The sequence below is a fragment of the Ambystoma mexicanum genome, chromosome 6q (assembly GCF_040938575.1).
Source record: "Ambystoma mexicanum isolate Mex_15411 chromosome 6q, UKY_AmexF1_1, whole genome shotgun sequence".
Taxonomy (NCBI): Eukaryota; Metazoa; Chordata; class Amphibia; order Caudata; family Ambystomatidae; genus Ambystoma; species Ambystoma mexicanum.
In genome coordinates this window covers 497,656,505-497,675,391 of record NC_090937.1, presented here as the reverse complement: position 1 = coordinate 497,675,391, position 18,887 = coordinate 497,656,505, and the positions used below count along the sequence as shown (strand labels likewise).

Sequence of the window (18,887 nt, the reverse complement as noted above, 5' to 3'; positions counted from 1 at the left end):
AAGTGTAGAATCAAGATAGATTCCCAGAGTTTTAGCATCTTTAGACACTTTGATGGAATGGCCATCAGTATTGAAGGTGCTGAAAGATGGGGCTAGTTTGTTGAGTCTTTGTTGGGTGCCCAGAACGAGGAGCTCTGTCTTTTCGTCGTTGAGACAGAGCTCGTGTTGGGCCATCCAGGCTTGGATGACTTCGTAGATGTCATTTAGGGCTTTAGAGTCGGCCATGTAATCACCAGTGATGGGAGTGAGTATCTGGGTGTCATCAAGCATAGTTGGTGTAGGTAACACCCAGATAATCAAGCACATCAAACAGAGGGTTGGTAAATACATTGTAAAGTGTAGGTGATACACAAGACCCTTGTGGCACTCCGCAGGGGACTGGGGTTGGGTCAGCCGAAGAGGTTGGTGAGAAAGCTCTCATGTGTCTGTTATCCAGAAAGGAGGTAATCCAATAGGTAGCTTTTTCAGAAAAGTGGGCAGCTGATTTCAAATGATGGCAAAGGGTTTGGTGGTTAACCAAATCGAAAGCAGCCGAGAGGTCCAGTAGTAGTAGGAGGGCCAATTTGCCATTGTCTTTTAAATCCTCAATTTGGGTTTTGAGATCTAATAAGGCTGTCTCTGTGCCATGCTTTGGTCTAAAGCCAGATTGCCTCGTACCAAGTAAATTGTTAGTTTCCAGGTAATTCTGGATCTGTAGGTAGGCTGCTCTGTCAAGTATTTTTAGAAGGAATGGGACCGTGGTGATGGGTCTGGAATTGGAAGGTATCGAAGGGTCCAGAGTAGGCTTTTTCAACAGGGAGATGACCCAAGAGTCCTTCAGATTGCCAGGGACGATGGCAGAGTGGAAGGAAGAGTTGATAAAGGAAGTGATGAAAGGGCCAAGGTCGTATGCCGATTCCTTAATGATCGGTGCAGGGCAGGAGTCACCTTGGCAGTTTGAAGATTTTAGCTTACTAATGATTTTTTCGACCTCAGGGATGGTGAGGGGTACAAAGCTGAATGGGGTATAAAGGAAGGGGTGGCCAACTTGGCTGCTGGTAGTTTGGTTTGAGAGGAGGTAAGAAGGCAATTTTGTTTAGCGTTGATTTTGGATTGTAAGGTAGTTATTTTGGTGAGGAGGGCATTTTGAATATTGTTGCACCATGTACTATCTTTGCTACATGTGTCAGGGATGGGCAAAGGGGATTCTAGTTCTTTAAGAATTTTGAATAGCTCCTTTGTGTTGGATTCTGCTTGCGAGATGCGTAAGTTGTAAGTCTCTTTTTTTGCTTGTACAATCGCTTCCTTGTAGTTAAGGGATACGATAAAGAGGTTATCTTTATTAGTCGCGCTTGGGAGACTTTTCCATAGAGATTCAGCCTTCAGTTTTTCTTTGCGTAGTGCTCTCAACTGTGGTGTAAACCATGGATTCAAGTGAGCTCGTTGTTTAGCTTTCGGTAGTTTGAGGGGAGCTATGATATTGATAGCTGTGAGCAAAGTTTGATTGAAGGTGTCCACTAGGACTGTAGGGTCGTTATGGTGTGAGGCACAGTTGTTGAGAATTGGTAAGATGAGAGGGGAGTAGTTGTCCCTAGTGATGTCCTTTTTGTTTCTTGTGGGAATGGGGGGTGCTATGTTGGGTTTAGGGCATGGGTTGTTAGCCGGTATGTGAAAGATGATGATATTGTGGTCGGACCAGGCGCATGCAGAATTGGAGCTTATTGACGTATTACAATTTAAGTCTGCAATCCAGTCAAGCGTTCTGCCCTTGTGAGTTGGTTCAAGAATGCGATGCGAGAAACCTAGATTGGAGATAGTACTAGCAACTTCGGTGGCCTGGAGATCCTTGGGGTCTGATAAACCAAGATTTAGGTCACCCAATAACAGCACTTGGGAGTTAGGTTTTATGTTGTCAGTAAGAATGGATATAATGTCCTCCGAAAAAGACATAAGGGGTCCTGGTGGTCTATAGATGAGGTGCAGTGATGCGGTGTTGGTCGGTGATAAAGTAAGTTTAAATGATAGAGATTTGGCCGAGTTAAGTTGAGTGTTGGGAGTGAGTCTCATGTGAATGTTATCCCTATGTATGAAAGCCACGCCGCCACCTTTGGAGAGGTTGGATTGGCGGTCATTTCTGATGATGAAGCATCCATCTGGAATGGCAAGGACCAGGAGCGGGCCTGAGGCAGCATGTAGCCAGGTTTCCGTGATGGCAATGAAGTCAAGGTTTTGGGCAGTGATGAGATCTGCGATGTCAAGGGCATGGGCCGTGAGGGATCTGGCATTGATGAGGGCTCCCTTTAATTCTTTGTTAGTGGGACCTGCGTAGTTGGGATCGGGCTGATGGTGCGGTGGCGATGCGTGTTGCGCTGGGCACACGGTATGTGAGGCAATCTTGATCCAAGTCTAAAATTCCTAAATTGGATTGAGCATGGTTGATTGGGAGTAGGTTTGGTGGCAAAATGTTGAAGCCACAAGGCTGGTGCATTGAGATGAGGATTAGGGGGGTAGTCAGTAAAATGGTTAGTCATGATGTTATGAGTAGGTGGTGTGAGGGGTGCGGAAGGGTGGTCAGACAGTTGGGTGGTTCTGTGGGTCAGTGTGGGGGAAAGCGTGCAAGAGTGGTGCATGAGAGTCTCGTAAGTGAAGATATGTGGTACACAGTGCGTGCCGATGATTGGCAAGATTGTGACAATGTGTGCGAGGATGAGGCTGGCAGGGGCGCACAGCAGAATATCGCAAGCACTATTATACAGTACAGTACAGTTTGAGGCGATCAGTGTTGCTCAAGTGCAGTTCACAGGCAATAGGCAGGTAGAACAAGCCAAACTAAGGTGGTCCTCGTACGTGCTTAAGGGTGCTGAGGCAGGGGGTTATAGCCAGTCAATATTGCAACAGTGTAGCAAATCTCAGTCAGCAAGCAATTTGCGCAATACAAACATGCATCTGAGTGTGGGTATTAAAGCATTAGCAGTATGTTTAGGATAGGAGTGGTAGGTAGCAGAAGGTAGGCATGTAGCATACAATTTAGCAGACAACTTGGCAGTAAAAAGTGAAGTGTTAGCAGTGTAGCCGCACCAAGCAATACATATCGTTAGTGGTTGGCATGGGGATGGCACGATAGCTACAGTGCAGGCCAAGTAAGCTCAGGACTTAATAGGATACAGGGCACTCAATTAACTTGCAGTAAGCCATTGCAAATGCTTGGAAGGTAGCAATGCACGGGACAGTGTGACTCTTACCGGTCTGAGGAGGAAGCGAATGGGCTCATACCCTTGTGTAATTCACAATCAGTGATAATTTGACACATTTCTTTTAGGCTTTCCTGGGGGTATTACCATAGGGTCTGTTGTAAACGTTAAACAAAAGCATCTGCCTCCCTTCCACTGTAACTGTCTCCAGGCATTGTAGATCAGCCAAATCGCCAGATCTTTCCACAAAATTGAGTCCTATAGAAGGGCCAATCGAAGTTAACAGGCCCCCTTTTGGTCTCCCTCTTGTGCCCTTAGTCGCGAGATTCGGAAAGGACACAAAACCTTGTATAAGGATGGTTAACATTTCCCAGGTTTCCTACATACAAACCATATCAAATCCCTGTATGAAATTCATCCATCCTGGAACTGCAGGGCAATCCTAGAGCCAGTAGTGGGGTATGAACTCAGTTCAACAGATGAAAGCCCATCTACAAAGTCACCTGTATCCAGTCCTCAGAACTTCCCGGCATTGGCCTTCTTACGCACCCCAGTATATCTTCTCGAATGATGGATCTGCAGCCCCTCACATGTCGCATCTAATGGGTTACTTTATTTACTAGCGATTCTTTATTCTCATGGGCATCTTCCTCCAGTGTCGGGACATTCACCATGTAGATGTTGTCAGTTAGAGCCTTCTTCCTCACCCATTGAGGCTGGTAGGGGAGAGAGCTGAATAGCGGGCCTGGTCCACTCTTCATGTATCTGACTGAGTTGATGTAGGTGGTACCCATTGACGGTTTCTGCCAGGACGCTCAAATTCCTTTTCTGGGTCCAATCACTACCAGCTCCCAGTGGGTAATGCTGTTTGGAATTAAGCACTTGGCCACCTCTCCGTGAACTCCCTTGCTGCAACCCTTGTGACCTAGGCTCATGGCCAAACATAGAAGGGGGTGGGCATGGGCAAACCCTTTGGACAAAGAACATCTTGGCCATTGAGTCTGTCATACGTGTCACATAAGCCTTGTGGGATGTATTAACCCACTTATGCTAAGCCCTGCGGCATCACTGTGTCCTGGTGGTGCCAGAATAATCAAAATGGCTGCAAAACCCCTATGCGCGCCAAAACCTATGAAAATTGCGCTCTCCAAAGCACAAAAAGATGGCTACCAAATCTACCATGCATGTTGTCAGTGGTGGAACCGAGACCTCACTCCTGAAACATGTAATTGGGCTGCCCAACCAGTAAAAATGGAGCCTGCATGAAAAGCAGTGCTTGCTGAAAGAAATCCGGAATCTTGTTTTTAAATCTTTTCTTGGTTGATGAAAATACAGAATGCTTGTCCAAAACACCCACAAACATCCAATCTTCTTGCTTAGTTTCACAATTCACTGAGTTCAAGAAATCCTTGTGAAATTGCAATATCCTGAAAAGCTGAATTTGTCATGAAAACATCCACAGCCAGAGTGCCTGCCTGTGGGTTCTGTCAAAATCTGGGCGCAGTACCAGTGGACGCCTGAATGACTGTTTCAAAAGCCTGCATTGAAACTGTGAACTTGCACCATTGAAATCTAATGTCGAAAATCTAAGTGACCTGTTATCGAGAGTAACCTAGGTTGTAACTATTTAAACTTCATGGTTTAGAGTCTGGAATCGGTGTTCCAGCTGCTTGTTTTAAAATTACAAGTTTATTTAAACCAAGAAAAAATGTAACAAATGACATTTAAATTAAGCCTGACTCCAAGCCAAAACCACTTCCCCCACAGGGCCCGGCACCTCCCTTCTGCTCTCTAGACCAGGAACTCACACCCCGGTGATGATTAAGAGGGGAGGAGAACTTGGGCTGCTGTGGGAAGAGCACAATGGACTTCCTCCAAGGCAAGGAGATGCTAATCAGGAAGAATCGTAAATGGCCTCTGCCAGAAGGAAGGGGGCAGAGATTGCTTCTGAGCTGCAAGGAGGAGGAGGCGGGGACAGACAACCTTTTGTTAATTCACAATGGACAAAAAGCATATTTCTAAAAAGACTGATAATGTAATGTGTACAATTGTAAAAAATATGTAAACCCCAGACTTCTGAACCTAACTTCTGGCTGCACATTTTAAGAGGCGTTGGAACTCTGTACTATGTTCTAGGAGGTAACAGTGAAAATTATGGTTTTGCAGCAAATGTATATATGTCAAAAGCATGAAACTTCACACGCTTATGCCCATATGCAATGAGCACAGTTGTACACATTTTTGGATAAACTAGATATTGTGTTCTGGCCCAAAAGGGCAGAATACTGTCAAAAGCCGGCACAAGATACTACTATGACGGGGCTTGGAAGAGCATTTGCTCCACAAAATATGTGATCTAGATAGGTTATTGTTATGAAGGTTGCACAATAGTAAATATATATTATACTAAAAGTAGATTTCATGTTCAAAGGGACAAGGGGAGGATTCTCCGACTCATAAACCCACATCATCATGGTGACACCCTGTTTTCTCCTCCAATCAAGGGAGAGGGGAGACTTTCGCCAATAGCCTGGAAGGGGGCGCACTTAGGAAAATCGGGCACACACACCCCTTTATGAAATGCATAAATAGAGAAAGCTGAGGACTTAGAAACACGCAGATGCACCCACTAACCAATTGCTGGCGGAGCACCCTGCGAGAGGACAAGACATCTTCCTTGCTCCAGACTCCAGAAACCTGGCAAGCAGAAAGGCCCCTTCTATAGCTGAACCATTCCCAGCTTGGCCTTCTAATTCCACAAACCAGAATTTACCCCAGAAATCTAAGGGGAACAAAAGAACAGCCAAGCTGTGCTGTAACTGTTTTCCTGCTAAAGAATTATTACCAGAATCCAAAGACCCAATCCAGTAGTACCGTGCTGTGCTGTGCAGACCAGAGCGCCTTGCTGTCCAGTCCGGTGTGCCCAGCAGAATTTCTGAGCAGAATCCCTGATCTTGACGGACCAGAATTCCTGACGGTTCTGTTCAAACCTATATAGTAAGTATCCATAGTATAGGACTGTCACTAGCCTATGTAATGTCCATAGAAATCCCTATCCAAATCCATCCTATCTTGTCTTCAGAACTGCATTGTTAGAAATATTTTTGAATTGCCGGAACTCTCTATCTTATCCCTATTTTCTTCCTTCTGTACTAGTAGTGTTAAACATAACTTTGCACTGAAATATTTCGTCTGAAGAAGGCAAGCTCCTCGGCAGGCAAAAACCTGATCCAGAGGCGCCCTGGTCTGGTGGCTGTGCTTCCGTGTGGTATTTGCTTCTTCATAGTCACCCCCTAGTGTAAAGAAATCCTGTTTGTCTTTTGGAAGCGCATCCCTGTTTTCTCATTTTGGCGCATATTTGAAAAAAAAAAGACCTCCACTAAAATGTCCATAACTTCGTCAAATGTTATGCTAGAAACAAAATCTAAACGTTTGCTTGTAGCTAACATACTCTGCTTTCCATAGAACCAAAAAACGCATCAAATCCATATAGTTTTCCCACCGTCGCGATTACCGCGCATGGAAAAGTTTGCCATGAATTTTCGTTTTGGCAAAATATCACACGTGTAAAACAGCTTTTGATTGTCCCTGACGTCATTTTTCAGTTTTCGCATTGCTTCTTGCTATCAAATTATTGCTAGTGTTTGTCTGCAACCAGATAAAGTGGCTCCCATTAGACTTTAAACAATTTCAGTCATTTAAACCATCTTTAGGGTTTTACACATTCCGTTCAAGCCAACTTTAAAACCATTTTGACAGTTTGCCAATCTGCATTCCTGAAACCTGTTCTCTCTCCTCCTATATCTCTACATTGCACATTGGGGGGTTGAGGGATGTGCAGGGGGAAAGAGTAACCACATTGCTATTTGATTTGAACACACACCCACAAAAGTATTGCTGCATTGTTTTTGCTCATTATTACTCCTTGTTATTAAAGAGATTGCTTAGTGTTACCTCACCCCATTGGTGATTATTGTATTAGCATTAAACATAGTGTGATTATATTGTGAGCTACATAAATAAATATTTTAACTTTGCAAACCAGCCTGATTCCTGGTTCAGTGTGGCAGGGGAGGTGGGGGAGGGGGTTCCCAAGAGAGGGGCGTGATATGAGTGGTACATCGTTCAGAATAAAATAACTTTTAGACACAAAATAAATAAGGATTTCAGTTGTGCATTACACGCTAGGCATTGACTTAGGTAAAGTGCCAGATTGAAATCACTTACAGCCTCTCGAGTACCCAAGTTTTTGTGTGCCCTACGAGGCTTCAAATTCAATTTAGTGCCTTCTGTACTAAAGTCCTGTCCCCTTTCCTCCATACTGTATGGGCGTCCCTCGCTAGGGACGGGAGACAGAACCTTTTTCACCCAAAAAATCATCTTCCCCTTTAAATATAAATGAGTGCGGGCACGGCTTTGGGAGCATGCGCTCCCTTTGACTCCGCCCACCTGTGCCACTCCCCAGTCTTCTTTTCCACGGGAACGGACAGTTTTCACCAGCACTCCTGGGTTAGGCCTCTGGCCTAGTAATTCCACACGCTCTTCCGCTGAGAATTATTCTTGCCTTCTTTTATCTTTTCAATTATCAGGTACGGCTTTGTCCTCTGGCACCACGCTCCTCCCCGGCGCATGTCGACGATGGCGGGCTTCAGCAGGTGTCCAGCCTGCAAGGGTCCCTTCCCAATGTCTGACCCCTACACCCTCTGTCTCCGCTTCCTTGGCCCAGACCATGATTGGGATTGCTGTACCGCATGTGATGCCTTGACTCCGTGCATGCTCAAGAACCGACTAGCAAGGTGGCGGGAGCTCTTCGGAAGATCCCCTCCAGAGGACCTCAAAGAGTTTGTGAAGCCGAAGACCATGCCCACAGTAGACCAGCAAATAAACCAAGGCTGATCCAGCTACCGGGCATCAGGCTGAGGGGCCACAAGGCTCTATTGCCGGGTCCCAACCCGAGGGGCTACGCCCTAACACCGGACCTATGTCTGAGGGGGCGCCTGCATGCAGCACAACTGGCACCACTGACGAGGGCACTCTGCCTACAAGGCCCCGTCCTGAGGTGCAGGGCAGGCCTCAACCACCATAGATCAGCGTTCTTGTGGAAGCCGGTCCCAGCTCAGCAAGTTCCACGATGCTGGCACGTGGCAAAACAAAATGGCGGCTCACCCGATGCCTTTTCCCTTTGGAGACCAGGCAGGGGAAAGAGCTTCCAGGTGGGATTGGTCAACCCTTGTCACTTGGTCCACATCCTATCCATCCACTTCTCTGGGCAGGTACACTTCGCCCTATGCAGCCCGGCCTGTGAAGACAGGTTGTTCGAGAAGTTTCTTGCACTCATGAGATCACCACAGATGGGTACCATCCTCAGAGATGTGATCAGGGACATGCTCCCTCCTGGTCAACCGCAAGCACCCATGTCCACTCCGTCCCTGGGGGCAGCTCAGCCCCTGGCTCCCATGCCCATACCAGTCCTGGCAGCCCTGGCCCTCATGCCTGTACCAGTCACGACAGCCCCGGTTCTGCCACCTCAGCAGCCTCTGGCACTGATAATCAGCACGCCACAGCTGCCTGCGCCCAGCACTCCTCCGGCTCCCCCGGACCTGCAGGACACAACAGTGGCCACAGACGAGGAGGAGGACTCGAACACTCCATCGTCAGCCAAAGCTTTTCATGAATGGCTGGCGGGCCTGGCTGAGAACCTAGGAATCCCACAGCCACAAGTGGAACAACCGGAGGTGGGGGTACTGGATGAAGTTCTCACACTATGCCCTACTGCTAGAACAGAAATCCCACTTCAGAAAGACTTAATAGCACTTGCCAAAAAAGGATGGCTTAAGCTACACTCTACCCAGCCTACCAATAGGCGTTTTGACGTTAAATACAGGAAAACGGAAGAGAACCCCCTCTGATTGTCAGTGCACCGCCATCCCCATTTCTCGGTGATAGCATCAGCATCACTATACTCCAAGCCACAATCTTTTTCAGCGACTTCGGCGTCGGCTCTCCTGGGCAAGGAGGAAAAGATATTGGAGGCGTTCGGCAAGAAAATGTATTCCAACCCACTCTCCACCTGCAGCAGGCCAACGCAGATGCCATGTTGGCGGCTGTCAACCAGAAGCTATGGAGGCAGATCACCAATTTCCTCCCTGAGCCCCCTACCCACAGCCAGACTGGCTTCAAGGCTGGGCTGGCTGAGGCTAAAATCGTGGCACAAGACATGATTGAGTCCACAGTGGCTCACATTGACAGTTCAGGTCAGGCCATTTGCATCGCCACGACATGAGAAGGATGGCTTGGCTAAGGGTGACAAAATTCAATCCAGATGTGCAGGAACGCATACTAGACCTGCCTTTCAAAGGGCGGGGGAGGGGCATGTTCCATTCGACAACAGACAAGGAACTCGATAAGAAAATAAATAGCTCGCAGACAGTGAAATCTTTATCAATCCTCACCAAGTCCGCTCCTAAGACCTACAGCCAAATGCACCAGCGCACAGACAAGGGTCGGTCCTTCAGATGCTTCAGGGGCTTTCAGTGAGACGGTCCAGACAACCGGACAGATCCCCTAGCCGCACAGGCGCAAACAGCACAAGGCAGCTAAAGGGTTTTTCCAGTCCCCCAGCCTCAGAGGGTAAGAAAACGTGACAGGCCCATCCAGATCCATGAGTCTCTGGTGAGGGCAGGCTTGCCCTTCACACGCACCGCTGGCAGACAAGGTACACAGACCCATGGATCCTCTCAGTAGTATCCATGGGCTTCCGGCTCCCCTTTCCTCCTTCTCCTCCTTCCTCCCCTCCGCTCCCTCTGGTACAGCAAGTCTGTTTGCGGAAATACGCTCACTGGTAGCAAGCCAGGCCATGGGGGGAGGGAAGGGGGGGGGGAGTCCCAGCCTCTCAGCAGGGCATGGGATTCTATTCATGATTTTTCACCATACACAAAAAGAACCAGGCTGGCCTGAGAGTTGTTAGACCTTTCCACCTTGAACCTTTCCTTTCCTCTCCAAAAGTTCAAGATGGTTACCACAGCTTTCATAGCAGAGACATTGTGTGCGGTAGACTGGATGTACTCCCTGGATCAGAAGGATGCCTACCTACACGTCCCAATTTGGGAACCCCATTGGTCCTTCCTGAGGTTCAGGATCATGGGTTTTCACTTTCAATACAGGGTTCTACCCTTTGGACTCAATTCGGCCCTCAGGGTCTTTACAAGGCTAATGAACACAGGGGCAGCCCTACTCAGTGCGCAAGGCCATCATATTTACCCATATCTAGACGACTGGCTAGTCAGAGGGAGATCTCCAGAGGCGGTCCAACATACGGCATCTGCCCTCATGGATACACTATACGACCTGGGATTTTCTATCAATCTCAAAAAGTTACAGTTCGTGCCCACACAGAGCCTGACTTTCATGGGACTTATCTGGGACACAAGCTCCAAGATAATCTTCCCCTCTGAGGACAAGATCACGGTCATCAAGAGGGCCACTGGGCATTTTCTCAGCAGAACAGTGACCTTGGTGTGGTGGTACCACCAACACCTGTTGGGAGTTGTGGCCGCATGTCTCCTTGCAGTGCCACATACGAGGCTCAAAATTAGGTGGCTGCAGCTACTTTTCTCCGCCTCCTGGAACCAGGAGAAGGTTTCGCAGGTGGAGCAGGTCAGCATACCACAACAGTTCTACCAGGATATGATCTGGTGGGGTACGGACAACAACCTTCAAATAGGCATGACCTTCCGGCAACCAACACCTCAGGTCACCATTACCACAGACTCGCCCCTAGAGGGATGGGGAGCTACCCTGGACAGTCGCAGCGTCCGTGGAATATGGTCCCGACTGGAGCAGCTGGCGCACATCAACTGACTCGAGATGATGGCCATCTGGCTTGCTCTCAAAGCCTTTCTTCCCATTATCACCGGCAGGGTGATTCAAACAGACAGCTCCATCTGAATGTATTACATGAACAAGCAGGGGGGCACCTGGTCCTCTCCCCTCTGCAGATTGGCTGTTGACAATTTGGAGTGGGCTCCGGTGAACAACATACACCTGTCAGCAGTCCACCTCCCAGGGGAATCCAACCTGGAGGCAGACAAGCTGAGCCGCATGGGTGCAGACAACTACAATTGGCAGTTGAACCAACAGGGGGATCCTCAACAGGTGGGGTCTCCCGCAAGTGGACCTCTTCGCTACCAGTGCCAACAGGAGGTGCCCCCAGCTTGCCTCCTGGCAGGGGCCAGGCAGAGGCTCGCTGGGAGAGCAATGCAGATCCAGTGGATCCCACTCCCCTGGTGGAGAATCAGGGAGTTGAGGGACCTTCGGAACATCCTGATAGCCCCATGGTGGCCAGCACAACCCTGGTTCTCTGAGCTACTCAGCCTGTCGGACCAGGCCCCCATACATCTCCCTCCAGGCCCAGAACACCTACTCTCTCAGCAAGTGGGCACAGTCATCCACCCCTACTCGCACAATTTAGCTCTCGCAGTGTGGTTCCTGAACAGGTCTCCCTGAAGCATCTTTACCTGTCACAGGCTAACATGGCCATTATAAAGGGGGCTGGGATTTACGCCACCAGGAGCCAGTACAAAAGCAAGTGGACCAGGTTCTGTCACTGGGCAGAGTCAAATGAAATTGATCCTTTGACTTGCACGTTGGATGGCGTGCTCTCCTTCGCGCACCTCGCACACTCAGGCGTGCAAGTAGACACATGCCGCACTTATCTGGCGGCCATTGGAGCTTACAAGAACTCACAGGAGGATGTATTCTCATCCTCGAATCCGGTGTTTAAGAGGCACTTTACGGGCCTAACTAGACGATAGTCACCTATGAAGAAACCGCACCCGGTGTTGAGTTTGCATGGACAAGGCTTGCAGACTGACACATAGGAAACTGTGTGGAGTGCTGACTGTCTCTCGTTAAACCAAGTTTGAATATTCAAATGTCTGACACCATGTGTAAGTGCCAACTGTTGTGCTCCTCTTTCTCCATAAATACATTTCTCCTGGTCCAACCCGTTAAGAAAGTTTGTGTCTTCTCTATCATCACAAGCACTTTCTTCTTTGTCAAAGCCGTTTTCTCCCTGAAGTTACATCAGTATATTAGGAGCGCTGATCTTGTGTACAAAACCATAGGTCTTTAATTTGGGATAAGTGATCTCCTTATCAGTTTAGTGGGCCATTTTGGAACCATGTCTCATCTGTAAACTTAAAGCCACATATCTTCCTGTATTCTGACAGGCTATAGGTTTCCTTTTTCCTTTTGTGAGTACCAACAAGACAGTGAGCCTTTCACCACTCATCCCCTTAGGGTTTGTTAACTGTGATCTAGAGTTCTGACTGGTCATTTGGGGTTCCTAGGCTAGTAGAGACTGGAATGGTAGGGGTCCAGACCTCATTCTTCAACTGAAGGCTGGTGGACTGGGGCATATCCTCTGTGTACATCCACCAGAGTCCTGCATCACAGAACGTGTGGTGGCACCCTGCCCCTAGAGTCAGATAGAGGCAGTCATGGTACATGATCAGGGCACAACATATGCAAGAAAGCTCCTTTGCTAGATACCCTTTCTGCAATTAGATAAAATGGAGACAAACTTTCCACCATATAGTGTTAAGTCTAAGAATTGTTCATACTTTTGGGACTTTCAGCCCAGCATTAGTTGCCACGTCTGTGTGCGGTGGTTGTACAAATCTCAGTAATGATGGGATCTCGATGGAAAACCTGGGTGTTTAAATAGCTCTCTAAAAAGTGCGGGCAAGATTACTGGATGCCACAAGGGTCTATATTGGACAACGATAATGAAATGTGACTCAGGTGGGCTGATGTGTATACGCAGAACATTACTACTGATGCATGAATGCGTTTTCCCATGAATTAGATTCCTTTGATTATGCAATCTGAAAGAGTATTTCTGTGATGAAGAAGCTTTGGTTATAGCCAAACCTGTTGGTGGTGTGACCCCGTCTCTGCCTGGACCTTACTTCACTTGACATGGAGTTGCACAGGTGTGACTCTCCCTTACAAATGTGGCTATGCTTTGAATTGTCAATAACCTATAAAATGCCCCGCCCCACTTTTGTTAGGAGATTGCCAGATTAAAGCATGATGATCCATGTAACAGAAATTCCCACAATAATAGAACTATGGCACAAATATCGTGCCAGTATTCTAAAGTAGGATACTCCAGCAATCCTTCATGCTTTTTGTAACTAGTCACACAAAACAATGTAAAATATGTTACATTTTAGTAGATTCATTGATTTTAATGTTTCATTTGATCTGCTATTCCCTCATTACTGACACAATCACACATGTGTAGGCACATTCGTTATGTTTACTAATTTATTAATATGAAAAATGTATTGATCTCATAAAACAAGCTGTCTTGTTAATTTGTAATGCATGTTTTTAGTTTCCATCTCCAGAGTGGGACACAGTCACTCCTGAAGCCAAAGACCTAATCAACAAAATGCTCACAATCAATCCAGCTAAACGAATCACTGCGACCGAAGCCCTCAAGCACCCCTGGATCTGTGTAAGTAATAGCTTATTAAATACATGCTTTCCGTTCAGATGAAGAACCTTACTGCATGGTTATCTTGAATGCTATCTAAAGGTTTATTATACAAAACAAGAGGTCGTAAGGAGTAGGAAAACATGTATTGGCCAATTTGACCACATTTTCTTGACCGTATGGCCCATTTGACCGAATTTAGGCTGTACGAAATGATCGTAAAAACAAAAATGTGGTGAAATGGGCCATACGGTTCCATTATAGCGAACTAAGAGAAAGGGGTTTGCGGGTGTGTCCTCCGCTCCCTTTGCTCGCTATAATGGGAACAGGGATTGCAATGGTGTCCCCTACTTCCGGCACATTGAATGCGGGGGACTTAAAAAAAAAAAAGAGTAAGGGACTCTGCAGCGTCGGTACTGACCCGCGTTGCAGCGACGGAACTGACGCTGCAGGGTCAGATGTAAAGCGGATGGTGAAAGGTAAGTGGGGGGAGGTGGGGATGTATTGCTGGGGAAGTGGTGGCAGAGGGAGGTGGGGATGTATTGGGGGCGGTATGGGAGGATGGATTGGTATGATTTTGCCCATGGCAAAATTGGGTTCGCAGCGAAACTGACTACCGTCAAATCCACCGCTAGCAATTATACCACCGTCCAATCATACCAATCTGGAAAACAGTTGTCGTGTTTTATTCACTGACTTGCATTAAGGGTAAACATGTCATATGTTGTGTTTTGTAGATTCCAGAGCAGCCTGAATATTGTTAGTAAGAAAACCATGGTTTTAAATCTTGGGCTGGGCTCTTCCAACCCCCTGTAGTAAAGTAAAAATCAATTTCGGTTGTTAAAATTCCCAAACAAATGTGCACATATTCTGAAATGAAACTCAGTGTATGGACATATTTCCTATATGTTTGCTGTGGATGGCCTGAATCCTTGCTTGAGTTTGACTATGGGGGCAAGCAATGCTCGGTCACCCCCTTACCTGCTGGCCAGACCTTTCTAAAACCAGATGGATCAGAGCTTTTGTACTGCGGTCTCACCATGTGTCCCCTCTTGTCCTATTTTTCATTATGCTGTGGTGTCTTTTGAACCGAGTCCAGATCCACCAGTGCCAGAGCTTGTTCTGCTCTTCTTGATGCAGTGTAAATGGTCAATAAGGAAGTGAAATGCCACTTTTCCTCAATGTAAACATATTGAACCTGAAGTGTATCTAACATGTCTGCAAATAAGTATGGCGCCCCCTTCCATGACCGCTTCTAGGCCGGGCTGTTCCTTGAGGGAGGGTTTACGTCACACTCAGCTGATTGTGTTCAACGTCGTGGTACTGACAGTTCTCATCAAGGCACTGCAGTATGGTGCATTATGGCCAAACATCGGTTGGCACCGTCCCATGAATCAAGAGACTTGAGTTTATTAAAATAAAGGAAGAGGTGTGACTAAGAATATCGCAAAGCGGAGTTCATTGTGGCCTCATTAATCACAAGACAGACCATGGAACCTGCATTTCCCCCCTCCACCACCACCTGCTCCCCCACAAATTCACAGTGGGCTCTGAGCTCTACATCAACATGCAGGGTACTAGTTTAGTTTTATTTTGACCCTTCTATCACTTCTCTCCCTAGCTTAGCATCATTGATTACAACAAAAACGGATAGTTTCTGCTGTTTTGGTTGTATGTTCTTTTTTTAAAGCATCTGTGCTAGTCTTTCTTCAGGGCTCAGACTAGAAAGGGGTTCCCTCAACAGATTATGGGAAGGAAAATGTATAATGTTTATCTGTCTTAAAATGTGTTTTATTTTTGTTTCCTTTTTCCTTCAGCAACGTTCCACCGTGGCGTCGATGATGCACAGACAGGAGACAGTAGACTGCTTGAAGAAATTCAATGCAAGGAGGAAACTAAAGGTAGGGAAAGAGACCTGAATAAACATGGCCCAGATTCTAATGTATGTAGGAAATGAGCATTGCCAAGAAAAGCAGCATTTTGAAATCAAACTCTCAAACTACTTTCCATTTCCTTGCTGTGTTTCAGTGTTTATTGTAATCATGAGAAAATCATCTGTCAATTTCTGTGTGTAGCATTTAACAACGGGCGGCTTTGGTTGTAAATCGCATGAACAGGTTTGTTATAGTTTCATTGTAACATGGTTACATTTTATAGAAATGTTCCCAAAAGCAATACTCCATCAGTGCCCTAACAAGATTTGCCAGACCTCAAATATCACAGCATCCAACTTTCAGGTGCCTCCATCTTCTTAAAGCCAAATGCTTTCCTTCATTCTTGCTGTCCACCTACTTTGTGATGAAGTGTTTTCCTTTCTCTCGAAGTATTATGTTTGAAGTAATAACCCCTGACACAATAAAATGTGCAGTCCTGATCTTTCTCTTTAAAGGTCTAAAGGATCTATGCGCACTTCCATACTATGTCACCCTCTATCACAATCTATCCATCTGAAGGTCTTTGCAGTATATTTTGAGTTAAAAAAAAAAAGAAGAAGAAAAAAACATCGGCCTAAAAAAGTATTTCATTGGTTTGATAAATAGGCAGTTCGTGGACACACATTGAAATCGGGAAATGTGTTTGGCCAATGACATCCTGAATGTGCAGCTTGGGCTCGAGGACCACAGTACAAATGGACAACCACTGCGATGGAAGCATTTATGGAGTGGGAATATTGCAAGTCCATAAATCGGAATAGCTTGACCCTATGGAGTGCTTGGGCATGTCGCAAAAGGGCTTCAATGCACCCCGTCTTTCTTTGTTGTTGTACATTTTAGTGCTTGAATTCGTGGGTTGTGTAATTTGTTTATAGACTAGCAGGCACCATTGACACAGAGTTATGTTACTGAACGTCAAACATTATGGGTTTACTTCTATAGTAAAAGTTTATCATTTGGCAAACATGTTGCTTTGTAAGGTTGTCTCTGCTGCTTAGAAAAAAACACAATTAGTAATTACAGTTAAACAATTAAAACTAAATAAAACACATACATATTTGAACAAAAGGTTCAAACACTGAAGCAATTTAAAATTTTGGAAAACAATAGAGAACACACAAACTGGGACAATGTGTCCCCTAAAAGTCGTCTACAGTAACATACTGACATACTAGGGAAAATGTTTCTCACTTGTCTAAAACACTTGATATATGCAGAACAATTGTATACTGATGGTCAGACAGATGGACAAACATTCCAAAGGATGTTCCAACCAATGTACACTAATGGACACAACTACACAAATATGAATGTGGCTAAGAATGTGGATCATGTTTAAGGACATCCGTGTGTGACTCCATCTTACAAAGTTGCACACGCGCACAGAATTATTTGATGCAATATTTTTTTTAGTGTAATTTTACTATAACTAGCAGTCATTTCTTAAGTCACAATGTGCCACTATTTCACAACACTTTACTAAAGTACAATATAACAATACTATTAAAGTGAGTGTTCTAAAGTAAAGGTGTTGTGAACAAAGGTTTCATTTCTGATGTGGCATAGTGTGTGTCATATTTGTTACATAATCGACAAAAACATTCTTCGAAGGGGTGTTATGTGTTACTGACATGCAGTGTCCATGACGTCAGATGTTGTGCTTATTGACCTAGCTGTTTGAAAATGTTAATTGTAGTATATTATGGCTCTGTTTTGTGTTGGCCCTAATAGAAATGTAAAGCTCAACAAACCAGCATGGGGATCTACTATTTCTCTTTAGCTCGTTTTTGTTCATGTCCTGTAGGAACTGTGGGTACATGCATCTCCCTTGTCATGTATGTTTACCTGAGCAGTGCATGGCAGTGGTGGAGTCATGTATGCTTTAGGAACCATAAGTGTCCAGTTTCTGTTTTGCACTGCAAAGATTCCTCACCCTTCAACGAAACCTTCTCATGTGAATTGTCTTTTTTTTAATAACCATATTTTACCAACAATAGTACTTCATGTTTTGGCTGACTTTGGCCTTTCAATGATGTACACGAACATACCCACCAGGACCACTGGGCATGACTTGCAGCCACTTTGCCCAAGACATGACATTCACACCTGCCCTGCCAACTCCAAGCCACCCACTGTGCCTCTTGCTGTGCTCCAGCTCCTTCAAGAGCCCCAGAAAGCCCACTGGGCATGGCCTGTGGCAGTGTTCCAGGGCATGGCCTTTGGCTATGTCCCAAGCACCTGTAAAACACTCAAATATACCCAAGGGGGTACTTTGCTTGAGTAAATGCTTTTCTCCATGTCTTGGGAATATCTTAGACACTCAGGGCCTCATTACGACCCAGGCGGTAAGGGGTTAACGGCAGCGTTAACAGCGCCGACCCTTACCGCCTGAGTACGAGGTCCCTTAGCGCCATGGCGCTTTTAACACCTGCTTTTAGCAGGTGTTAAAATCCATGGCGCTAAGGGACCATGGAGTTAATTACGCCACCGTAATTTACGGTGGCGTAATTAACGCCTTCCCCACTCCCATTATACCCTATGGGGCAAAAATGGGAATGGGGAAGGGTAAATGGGGATTGGGGACTTACCGCCCCGCCAAGGTCGGAATGGGGCGGTAAGTCCGCCAACCACCATGGCGTAAACGTAGTTTACGCCATGGTGGTAAAGTCACGGCCCAGGCGGTAACTTACCGCCTGGGTCGTAATGAGGCCCTCAATGTGCCCTCGGTAAATAGGCTCTGGCCGTGCCTAGTCAAGACGTCCTAGAAACACATTGTACACAGGCTCGTCCAAGATGTGCCAAGTCAGCAACGTGCCCTTGGGACACAGACCCGGATCAGATACACATTCACAAACCAGTTCAAACGGCCCCCAGTGACCCCATAGACCTGGAGCAAAGAGTCCTATTGGGCCCTGAGATCCTGCTTGAGCCTGGAAAGCAGATCTGTAGAGCGGGTTCAGGCCTGGTCTGTGGGCCTTAGGCACATAAGAGTTTAGATGGGAGAATAGCTGAAGCCAGTACCCTCCTCTTGTGAATAGAATTACGCTGTGCACCATGGGCTTCCCCCCCCCTCACCCAAGTTCGATTAACTGAGTGCTATGAGTGGGTAATAAGTGTAATTTAGTATTACTCCGCCTACAAGCTGAAGGCCTCGGGCATGATGCGCTACATAAATCATCTAATAATAATTACCATTATTATTATTATTATTGTTGTTTCTGTGGCAATGTCCACACCCTACCAACGATGGGTCGGACCCAAAAAGGCTGCAAAAGGATT

The 18,887-nt window shown here is 46.3% G+C and overlaps 1 protein-coding gene across 25 annotated transcripts in view; it reads left to right on the top strand.

Annotated features, from left to right (window-relative positions):
• The window catches only part of CAMK2D (calcium/calmodulin dependent protein kinase II delta), a 1,139,541-nt gene that overhangs the window by 844,156 nt on the left and 276,498 nt on the right, over positions 1–18,887 (top strand). For all 25 annotated transcript variants that reach the window (XM_069631027.1, XM_069631047.1, XM_069631025.1 and 22 more), the window contains exons 10-11: positions 13,573–13,695; positions 15,492–15,575. In XM_069631027.1, coding sequence (XP_069487128.1) covers positions 13,573–13,695; positions 15,492–15,575 — 207 coding nt within the window. The remainder of the gene's footprint in view (positions 1–13,572; positions 13,696–15,491; positions 15,576–18,887) is intronic.